The sequence below is a fragment of the Belonocnema kinseyi genome, chromosome 4 (genome assembly GCF_010883055.1).
Source record: "Belonocnema kinseyi isolate 2016_QV_RU_SX_M_011 chromosome 4, B_treatae_v1, whole genome shotgun sequence".
In the NCBI taxonomy this organism is placed as follows: Eukaryota; Metazoa; Arthropoda; class Insecta; order Hymenoptera; family Cynipidae; genus Belonocnema; species Belonocnema kinseyi.
The window spans coordinates 96,759,525-96,771,656 of NC_046660.1; the positions used below are offsets into that span (position 1 = coordinate 96,759,525).

At 32.5% G+C, this 12,132-nt stretch overlaps 1 protein-coding gene across 2 annotated transcripts in view; it reads left to right on the forward strand.

Moving 5' to 3' along the window:
* LOC117172024 (autophagy-related protein 16-1-like) overlaps window positions 1–12,132 on the forward strand; it is a 100,277-nt gene that overhangs the window by 44,017 nt on the left and 44,128 nt on the right. For both annotated transcript variants that reach the window (XM_033359746.1, XM_033359744.1), the window contains exon 2: window positions 10,104–10,283. In XM_033359746.1, the coding sequence (XP_033215637.1) occupies window positions 10,104–10,283 (180 nt within the window). The remainder of the gene's footprint in view (window positions 1–10,103; window positions 10,284–12,132) is intronic.

Consider the following 12,132-nt stretch of genomic DNA (forward strand, 5'->3'; position numbering starts at 1 on the left):
GCCTGAATTTCATCATTCCACCACGCATACCCAGAAATTCTTCCTATAACTGCGGTACCACACACTTCGATCGTACATCTAACAAGGATATCCCGTAACATTTTGGATGTCCACCCAACCGTTCATGTCTCCTAGTAGAATTATCCTTTCCCCATGTTCGCAGATCTTTATTGTGCCATTTAAAGTGTCCCAGAAGGCGTCTTTTACTTCTCTAGGATCACTATCAACCGGCGCGTAGCATGCTATAATAAATAGTCTTCTGATTTCTACTTTCATTCTAGCCCACAGCAGTCTGGGAGACACGAAGCCATGGTCTCCGAGATGCTTCTTTGCTCTTTCATTCAAAATGAGACCTACTCCTTGTTTACCATGTGATTGACAGTCTACTCCTGACCATGTTTCAAATCCGTCTTTCAACACGCCGTTTTTTATGTCATTAGTTTCGCATCCCTTTTTCTTTGTTTCGGACACACATAAAATATCTAGTTTCTTCACTCCATAATTTCACGCAATTCTTTTACCTTGAGATCATTTACTCCCCTAGCATTCCAAACACCCAGTCTCCATTCGTCGCCTGAAATATGACCTTTAGGTTTCCCGTGTGCATGCCTTTTGTCATTAAAAGTTCCAGTCCTTTCCGAGGCTATTTTGTAGTTTGTATTATTCATTGTTTAGATTATACGCCCAACTAACACTTTTATGCAATAAGTTTATTTTCTGAGTCGAAATCATGTCAAAGTTAAGTATTAAATCGTCATATGGTGGTGATTGTAGTTCTAACGTCAGTCCCACCAAAAGCTTCAGTTAATAAGGGAGGGTTGGGAGAGGGGGGAGGTAGAACTGTTAATATGCAAGGGGTTACTTTATATGATTTTATAAATGAAAATGACTATAGCAGATTTTAAATATGTTATATATTTTAAGAAATAATTTTTTTCAACATTATATTTAATAATCAACTGAAAATCTGTCTTACCTACTACAAAGAGTCATCTGTTTCACTATCTAGATATTCAATTTTCAAATTAATAAATTTATGTTTTTCCAAACTCCCTATTTCATATGGTATATTATTGATAATAAAATAATGGTAATGAAAGATTCCATAGACAATTTTATTTTACCCAAATCTGAAAAATTTCAATTTATACATAATAAAAGTCATATCTGGCAATACAGAAAAACAAAAACCTGCGACAACATGACAGTGAATTTTCATAGTGATCGTAAAAAATACACTACCAAATCATTCAAATATGTGTACACTGTGCAGACTATAAAATAAGTGACACTAGCTTCTGGAGTACTAGGCAGTCTGATAAGTCCCTGAAAAATGAAACATGGAGACGTTTTTTTGGCCAAAGTCGGTTTTATTTTTCAACATACTCTCTTTTTAGGTCGATATAGGGAGTCCAACGATTTTCTAACTTTTTGATACCGTCCGAAAAGTACTCGATCGGAAGGTCTCCAAAATACGCCTCAGTTTCAGCTATGAGTTCCTCATTTGAGTAAAAACGCTTACCGGTGAGCCATCTCTTCAGGTTAGGGAACAAGTAATAGTCGCTGGGGCCAGGTCTCGTGAATACGGTGTCTGAGGAACCAATTCGAAGCCGATTTCATGCAATTTTGCTTGTGCAACTAAGCATGAATGAACAGGCGCATTGTCGTGATGATAAAGCGGTTTTTTCTTCTTCAAATGCGGTCGTTTTTCGACGATTTCGATTTTCAATCGGTCCAATAATGATGAATAGTATGCTCCGGTTATGGTTTTACCTTTTTCAAGATAGTCCACGAATATTATGCCATGTGCATCCCAAAATACGGAGGCCATAACCTTTCCGACCCATTGTTGCGTTTTTTTTACGCTTCGGAAGACTTTGGCCCGATGGAACCCACTGTTTTGCCTGTTGCGTTGACTCAGGAGTAGTAGTGGATCCAGGTTTCATCCATGGTTATGAATCAGCGCAAAAACTCGGTCGGCTTACGCGAAAATAATGCCAAATTCTGCTGGGAAGTTGTCACACGAATTCGTTTTTGGTCCACTGTGAGCAAACGCGGCACCCATCGCGCGCAGAGCTTCTTCAGGCCCAAAACTGAATGCACGATATTGCCCACACGTTCCAATGATATGCCTACAGCATTAGCTACCTCTCTCAATTTCACTCTGGGATCATTCGACACCATATGCTGGATTTTTTCGATATTTTCTGGTGTAGTGACCTCTTTTGGGCGCCCAGATCGTTCAGCATCAACTATGCTCGTACGGCCACAACGAAACTCAGTAAGCCACTTATAAATCGATCCAATCGACGGTGCAGAGTCCGGGTAATACTTATCCAGCTTGGCCTTGGTCTCGGATATCGTTTTCTTGCGAAGATAGTAGTGTTTGATCAAAACTCGAAACTCAGATGAACTTGTAAATGCGTAAACATAAATGGCTGAAGTTTTGACAGGTTTCATTTGAAGGATCAAGCTCGACGAAAATGGTTCACTTTAGTGAATATTTTTGCGTCACTCACTAGCTCAAAATTTGAATTTTCGATTTTCTATTTTCGATAAAGAAAAACAAAATGTCTGGTCTTAAATAAAAAAATAGTTCAAAGAAATTTTGTAGCATTTTTTAAGAGCTACAATAAATATATAAAAAAATTTTAATAAATTATAACAAATTGATATTTTTTTGGGTAAACTACTTTTCTATATCAATTTGTTTTTGTACCTTTTGTCGTTTTTTCACAAATGTTTTATTTTCCTTCTTCAAAATATTTTGTGGGATAAAAATTTTCGATTTTTCAAAGAAATTCAACAACTTCTTACGATAATCATGCAGGGCTTTTAAAAAGCAACGGTCTTCTTTCCTTTATTGTTTTTCGTGTTGTGCGTTGTTTGACTTAAAATTTTAATTATCGATTAATTTTTAAACTTGTATAAATGCTATAACTCTGATAGTTTTCTTGCCATCAAAAATAATCATTAGGGTTAATTATTCGGATTTCTAAGTACGACGAATAGCCCTATATAAAATTTTTAAATCCGAAAAAAATGTTCCTAAAAATTTAGAAAGTGCTCTAACTCTCTAAATTTTTATTCAAAATGGTTGGCTAACGAACTTCTCCTTCCTTTTAGGACCTAAAAATACTGGACTAAAGTTCTATTTGATTCGTTCATTGTTTTGAGAGTTATCGTGTTACGGACGGACTGATGGCTGGGCGGACGGACGGACAGACAGACAGGCGCCATTACGTTGTATCAACACATATTTTGTATCCAATGACTTCTATGTATATGAATTTTTTTCAACTGTTCCTCTATTCCCCGGAAACACTGCGTTCGAAAATTTAAAAATTGAATTCCGAATAAAATTTCAAAATAGTCGAGGTTATTTACTTCCATTTACTTCGCATCTATCTCATTTAAACTCGTATGTCTACATATCTAAATCTAATTTAGAATTATCGAAGGATAAGAATAGAAAATTGCATTCGCTTAAGAGCGGACAAAAACTTCAAAATTGAATTCGGCAAATTTCAACTAATAAAAATAAAAATAATTAGATTAGATCATTTACAATCTTGGTTATACACATATTGTGAAAAATACAAATATTTTTCATTAAAAGAGAAAGGAAAGAAAAACACTTTATTATTCGTGTAATTATAATTTAAAGTTTTATTTTAATTTTATTATAAAAATAATTCAAATAGTATTTTTTAGTACAATTTCTGATAACTATATATCACTCATTTATTTATTTTATTATTATCGAATACTATATTTGATATTACTGGTTCTGGACGTTTTACTTCAGCCTCTTTAGCCCTTTTATTCTTTGCAGCGTGCCATCTTAATAAATTTAATGTTCTTTTTTTACCTTGGTTCAAAATTTCAATGTTAGACTTAGAAAGGTGCATTTTTGAAGTATGTAACCTCGATTATTTTGACATTTCTTTCCTACTTCAATTTTCGATCGCCAAAATGATATTTTGTTATATAAAGTTATAGGCTCATAACATAGTTGTGTTAAATAAGAAATTCATATATTTTACTATGCTAATATAGGATTTCAAAATATAAATAAAATATATAGATAGTAAAATTATAGATGTGAGTCAACAAATAAGCGAAAATTCTTCTTTTGAAAGTTTTCTACGTAGATATGTCGTTATTTGGATTAAAATTGGAATATTCGATTTGAGTATAACACTTTCTATAGTTAAAAAAATATGCTACCTCGTTTTAGGAGTTTTTTTTTACTCCTAACATTCGTTAGGAGTCAAAAAAGCTTTTCAAAGATTGATTTGATCTGCTCATCTCTTCGAGAGTGATTGTGTTTACGGACGGATAGAGAAAGATGGACAATTCTAATACTTTCTGAATCATAAATGATGAAAATTTAAAAATAATATGTTAAATTATACGCAAACACCAACTGTTTAAAATTTTTTTACGAGTATATTTAGAGCAATACAACAATTAAACGGGAAATTTTGAGAACCTTCATTACCAAATTTTTGCTAGAAACACTTCAAGGAACGTAAATAGTAAGCCAGAAGACTTTATTGAAAGTGATCGGTTTCGCGAAATAAATTTAGATGTCACTCTAAAAAAGGTTTGGCGAGCAAAATATGTTAAACGTATTTTCTTGATATCTGTTTGACAAGTTGTTCACTTCCAAAAAAAGCGTGTGAGATGAGTGCTTGTGTTTTGTGAATCCAGTATGAAATTCCCCGTATTATAATTAAATTTAAATATGAATGGGAAAAGCACTCATAAGCATATAGGCTTTTTTCCATAAATGCCTTACAAGAAATTTAATCTCTACAGCCATTTTCGAAATATAATACATAGTTTTTCAAGTAAAATCAATAATAAGCTCAATACTGATACACCCCGTGCAGAAATTTCCCCATCTCTCCCTATTTATAGTAAAGTTGGGTTCTGATGGGGCCTCTATCAGAATATCTATTCTAGAAAAAAACTGGTTGGCACCCTTATCAGAATATCTCATCTAAAAAAAAACTAATGGGAGCCCTGTCAGGTTCTAGTGAAGAACTTCATACTTTGTATAGGTATGGCAAATCTATCTGTGTCTAATGAGGCCTCGACCAGAGAACTCCTAAAATCTTATATTGCCTAAAATATAATTTTGATGTTGTTGAAGGTTTCAGTATGCAAAAATAATGTTTTTATCAGTAGTTAAACTCTATATTCTCGAAAAATTGATTTAGGGCACTAATGAATATTTTCTTCGAAGCCAAGTAGATATTTTTCAGTTAAGCTTAATGAACTTATGTTAAGTACTTCTGGCCATTGCATTTTTGATTAGATTGCGTAAAAGGGGTATCACCTGTCGCCTCTATTTTGGCAGGAAAAAATTTTTTTGTTTGGCAACAAACTATCAGAATCATTAATTTGAACGACAAATGATGAGGCAAAAATTGAAAAGTATTGTTACTTCTGTTACTACGATGTCTCAAATATGGGTCTGTCACGATATATAGTAATGATCATATTTGACCAGAAGTTGGAAATGGGTAGTGATTTGACCAACATTATTCTTTTTACTAGTCATAAGGGTACCTTCCCACGAAACGTTGGGTAAGGGTAGGGTCTTGACCAAATTATTTTGCGACCTCTCTAAAGGGGTATTTCTGGCCGTTTAGATTTTTAGAAGCACCTAAACGGTGAGTTAAATATGATCATTCCGATATGTTCACATACTCATATTTAGATTATCGTAGTAACAAAAGTAACAATAATTTGAAACTTCTGTCTGGTCAAATCGCTTCATTTATCGTTCAATTAAAGAGTCTAGTAGTTTGTTACAGAAAAATACTGTTTTTCCAGCCAAAAAGCAGGTGACGCCCCTATTCTGCAGTTACTCCGTTTTTTTTTAAAGAAAAAAATCTAAGTCCCATGTTTATGAATAATTGTAAATGTTTAGAAAATCATGATTATAGATAACACAAAATATACTACAAGTTTCCTTTTAGATTGTTTCCTTATTTCGTGTCTTTGGGCGTAATATTGAAATTTTAGATTTTTTTATAGCAATTTTGATAAATAAATTAAAAACGAGGCGTTCTTCACAAAAATGGTACAAAGAAATTTTGTAGAAATTTTTAAACGCTGAAAATCCACCAGAAGTTTTAGGTTTAGGTTTAAATGCTCATAAACAATTAAATTTCCTGTCATTGTAAAAAGTTGTAAAGTAGTCTACAATGGGGAAAAACGAAATATTATACGAAGAAAAATTTCAGTCCATTATATTTATTTATTTAAAAATGATTTTATTGATATATCCCGTGTGGAAAAATGGAGGAGGTCCCCGTCAGGGCCCACATACATTTTCCTCATGCCTTGTGGAATCCATGAGGGAAATCTAGGCGTGGTCCCTAATGGAAACGACATACTAATCCATAGGGGCCCAACATGGGCTTCCTTTATGGATCTCTCATGGTTGCAATCATGAACGCCCTTTTGGTTTTTTTTGCCAGTGCTAGCACCTGTACTGGCATATCTCTGGGATAATAACATTATTTTGTACTGGGCTGTCAGTGTTGGGTTAGCACAGGATATCGCTACTGGCACAGTACTACCTCAATAGGAAATACACCATGGGCCTAGTACTGCGTCAGTGCTAACTAGTACCGTACTGCTATACTCTAAAGATATGACAAAAAGGTATGAAAAAAATAAATATTAATTGATTGCGAGTATTTTGACTGCAAACATTAACAGTCATGTTAAGAGTGAATACATAATTACATATATTAAATTTTTAAGCATTATATTACAAATAAAATTTCTAATGCCAATGGGTATCGAACCTACATATCTGTACCTAAATCTATCGCCTCACAATCGGTAGTGCTAACCACAGCGCTAAACCGAGAAGTTGAAACTCGGTGAAAAAGCCATGCTCATAAGCTACAGTTCAGAAAAGTTAAAGTAACAAATTTTAAGCTCTATTTTTCTAATTATTTAATATCATACGACGTGATGTAAATGTAAAATACACGAACTGTTAACAGGAATATCAATAAAATAATTATTAAATAAATAATTTAAATCGATTACCAGTTTTCTTCGCGTTTTAGAATACTTTACAAATTTTTATAATCACGGGAAATGTAATTTTTTATTAACATTTAAAATATAATATTTACCCTTCCGACTTAGAAATTTTAATCATTGATTCGTTGAGGGCAACCGAGCTTGTTCACCTGCGGGTGCCCCTAGGGAACGTCCATATTGTGAGAGTTCGAATTTCAGAAAAGTGTCATCCAATTTTTGACCAAAAATCATGATTTGTAAATCTGAACTCATGAAACCTCAAAATTAGTAGTGTCAAAAAATATTCACCCTTCAAACTTAGAAATTTTAATCGTTGATCCGTGAGGGCAATCGAGCTGGGCCCTCGCCAGGGACCCTCATCCTCAGAGGTTTTAGCAGGGCATTTTCCACACTTGTCATATTAACAGTTTGTATATTTTACATTTAAATAATGTATAATAATAAATATTTAATTAGAAAAAAACTTTAAAATTTGGTGTTTTAACTTTTTTAAGCTGTAGGTTATGAGGATGGCTTTTTCATTGAGTTTCAACTTGTCGGTTTAGCGCAGTGGTTAAGACTCCCGAATGTTAGGCGATAGATTTAGTTATAGATATGTAGGTTCGATACCCCGTAGCATTAGAAAATTCATTTGTAATATAATATTTCAAAATAAAAAATATATAAATTCACTCTAAATAGGATCATTAATATTTAAAGTAAAAATACTAGCAATTAATTAATATTTAATTTCCAAATACCTTTTTTGCCATATCGTTAGAGTATAGCAGCAGTGGGTGCTTATATTACCCAAATTTTTTTAATGAAATTTCAACTTTTGAAATTATAAATGATATTCAGATCATATACAGTCTTATGATGATGAACGGATAAAAGTACTGGCTGCCAGTAGCGTGACAGCACCCTGTAGGAGCCCCGCAGGGGGCCTTCTCTCTGATTGAATTATGGGCGGGCTGATCCCACTAGAATCCTGCTAGAAAATCTAATAGGGCCCCCGTGACCTTAGCGTTCCGTTCTAGATGGGGCTTCGGCTTGTTTTCCCCACTGCAGCCCGACTAGATATAGGGAAACTATCCAGAGCCCCACTAGAGTCCCTTCGAAATTTCTGCACGGGACAATACGTTTGATTTTTAGGGAAATAATAAAGTATAGATTCCATAATTTTTTTACGGATTCTATCATTTAAACAAACAAAATAAATAATCACCTAATTATTGTTTTGCAAAATTGTAAAAGATTTCTAAAAATTTTGAGTAATTTAAAGATCATTTATAGAATCGCTGATTAATTAGAATTTTCTTGTATTTACATTCTAGAACAAAATTGAATGATATTGCCTGCGATGCTTCGTGAGTAAAACATGTGTTTGTTGACAGTTTTGTTTATTTTACCAGTAACGTCCGTAGTACACCGGAAAATGTTTTATTACAAAATTTTATTCGGTTCTGGATAGTATAGAGCATCGGTCCAGAAAAGCTAACTTATGCAAGTTGTCCGCATATCCTGTATCTTTCTCTTTTTTCCAGTGTGCTCCTTATGTTCAACAGCTTCCTTTGCAACGAAATTGAAGCGCAAGACGTTACGTCGACATTACTTTTTTGCCGTTCTTCTGCCTTGAGACATAACAAACCTCCACTCTCCATGAAAATTTTTACTGTTCAAGAACTAAACTTAAACTGCGTAGATTCTACGGTCGCATATCTCAAAAACTTAAAAAAGCATCAATCGTACTAGAAAATATCACTGATTCGTTAAATTGCTCGTAGAATTACAGTTTTCAGAAGTACCATTACGCATTCCTCTGGCACTACTCTATTATTGTCCAAATGGCGACTCATAAAAAATTAATGTTCTTCAAACGTTTCAACAATGATATATTTCTACTCACTTTATAATTTCTAAATGAAATACCCCTTAAAGGAAGAGGCATACATCGAAATATATTAATTACGGTTTTTTTAAAATAATAAATTAAGTTTTTGAGATACATATCTAGATGTCAAGTTTAACATATAACTAATACCTTCTTATTTGTTTTCCTTTGTGATTTTATAACATGATGGTAAAACTATATGATTGCGAAAGGAAAAAACTTTGGTTGCTCTCCAAATTCTTATTGAGTTCTAAGAAACTTTTGTTATCTCAACAAAAATTGGATAAGTAAACAAAAATGAAGTTTGTGTTGCTTTTTCTAAATTTTTGTTGATTGAACAAAAGTTTTGTTTCAGTATTATATCTTTTGTTTAAACCAAAACAAATTTGTCGATTGTAGAGAAACAAAATGGACTTGTTCGCATATCTATATGCAGGGAATATATCCTCTTTTAACATTTTAAAATATTTGAAACCCAGATTGTGAATTTTCGAAAAGTGCCTGCCTTTAAAGTATTTAAAATAATTAAAAGTTAGAGAATTCAAAATATTCGAAATGGTAGATATTCCATTTAAATATTTGAAATTGTTATGGAACAATACCGAATATTAATAGAATATATTGGCAGATTCTATAACACTTAATAAATTAATTAGGACGTAGAGAATTATTGAAGATCCTAGAAAATGGGACAACATTTTCTTGATTAAAATCGACTAAGATAGCAGAATGTTGAACTTTTTTTATTATTGAACGCTTTTTGAAGTGGAAACTCATTGGTGTCAAGAAATTTAAAGGATAATTGAAGCTTATCAATTCCGTATTCAACACAATTGATCAAGTAGAAGTGGAATGGAAATTTGACGGACTTGTAATCCGTCAAAAGATGGGCGTAAACACAAAGCTCGTAATTTATCGAGTTTACGGCCCTTCCACAATGTATCTCCTTCACGTGTCTCTCTTTCAACCCATTTCAAAAGGGCTCTCCGAAATGAAGCAATAGGAATGTATTTTCCTGGACTGGACAAATTAATAGCCGGTACTGAAACATTGATCGAAGTCAAGTTCTCGCAAGTGAGAAACTACTTCTGCTCTTTGTGTATTCAGATTTTGTTATAAATGAGAAACTAATGCTCTCTAAATTTTGTTTCAGGCATAGAAACGAAATTTGCTGGTTCGAGTTGCAATGATCTCGTCACGTCGGATGGTTCTGGTTCGACAATAATCAGTGGCCACTTTGACAAAAGGATACGGTTTTGGGATACCAGAGCCGAATCAAGCTCCAATGACATACCTTTGCAGGGGAAAATCACTTCTTTGGATCTTTCTCGTGGTAAGCTAAGACTTTTTTACTAAAGACTTTCTCAAAGTAACTGATTATTATAAATTTATTCAAGCATTTAGAACTTTTTATTATTCAGGGTAGCAATGGCACTTCAGTGGTAATTCATTATTATGCTAAATAAAGTATGAATTTTACTAAATAACGCAAATGTAAAGTTATTCTAATTTTTAAAGTCTCCGGGCTAATTTTCATGAAATTAAAAGAAAAAGTGTTCACTGTAGTCGATTTATGTAAAAATGCCATACAATAATGAATTTAGTACTGATCTTACGTTTCCTGCGTGATGAAGATCTAGAATGTGATATTTAGCAGGCTTTCTAAGTCTTAACCTATAGATCAGGATAGGCTATAATTCGTGGTTTGTAAAGCTTGTCTTACTTTCACTTATTTATTACTATCTAATGATTTTTCCTATTAAATAAGTTTATTTATTATTATTAAATAGTTGTTATGCGAAAATTGCTGGACCCACTGTTTTCTACCTAGTGTTGACAAATATTTCTGAGGGGTCGTGCATAAATTACTTAAAGTTTTTTCTTGAAATTTTAAACCACGCTTTCCCTTTTGTGAAGGTCTGTTCTTGGGCCCCCACCGCTTATCTTACCTAATATATAAGCTAAATTTTTGTCGTCAATGTACGTAGGGGTCATACAGAAACAACGTAAGATGATTTGGATGGAGGAGTGGGAATGGAGGGAAAATCTTACTGTTTCTTATAAATTACAAAGTAGTTTAACTTTCAACCAAGCAGTCGAATTTTCATTCATAAATTATGAATTCTCAAAAGAAAATTAATTTTTAACCAAGCAGTCGCATTTTAACCCGAAAAAGATGAGCTATTTATCAATTAATAGTTGAATTTAAAACTAAGAAGATTACTTTTATACCATAGAGGAAGAATTAGAAACAAAATACATATATATTTTCTAAACAAATACTGAATTGTTTAACAAATTTGATCAATATTCCACAAAAAACGAGATTTTTTTATTTGAAAACTAAATATTTATTATAAAAAATGAAGCTTCTACAAAAAAATAAAATTTTCTACTAAATTGGTGAATTTTGAAGCCTATTAAGAAGAATTTTCTAGCAACCGTTTGATCAATTTTTAACCCAAAATGGCATAATTAAATTTTTTGTGAAAACAGATGTACACCAAAAAACGAATTTTAAATAAAAGTGTTCAATTTTAAACTACAATTATAAGTCGTGATCCTAAAAAAGACGAATTTTGAAGAAAGTTGCTTAACTTTTAAGCAATGAGTTGAATTATTAACCAAAAAATGTATGGATTACTAAAGAAGATTAATTTTAAAAAAGAACATCAATTTTGAACCAAATAGTTCAATTTTCAACCATGAAGATTAAGTTTCTACCAAAAAAGTAGAATTTTCAACAAAATACATGAAATTTTAATCAAATAGTGGAATTTTCAAACCAAAGGATTCATTTCCTACCAAAACAATAGAATTTCTAACAAAACACGCAAGTGTGTAACTAAATAATTGAATTTTCATTTAAAAAAGATAATTTTGCAAATAAAAGTAGAATACTCCAATTTTCAGTTGAAAAATGATGCTTTTTCAATAAGGAAAAAAATTAAACCAAATAGTTAAAGTTTCAACCAAAGAAATAGATGTTCAACTAACATGATGAATCTTAAATAATTTTTTTTTAACGAAGTAGTTGAACTTTCGACCTAATAGTTGATTTCCTACCAAATTATTAAATATTCGAGCCAAAAATACAAATTGCATATAGAGATTTTGCTGTTTTAACCAAGAATGGTTTAATTTTTACAAAAAAAGATGAACCGGAGGCGGGGGGGGGGGGG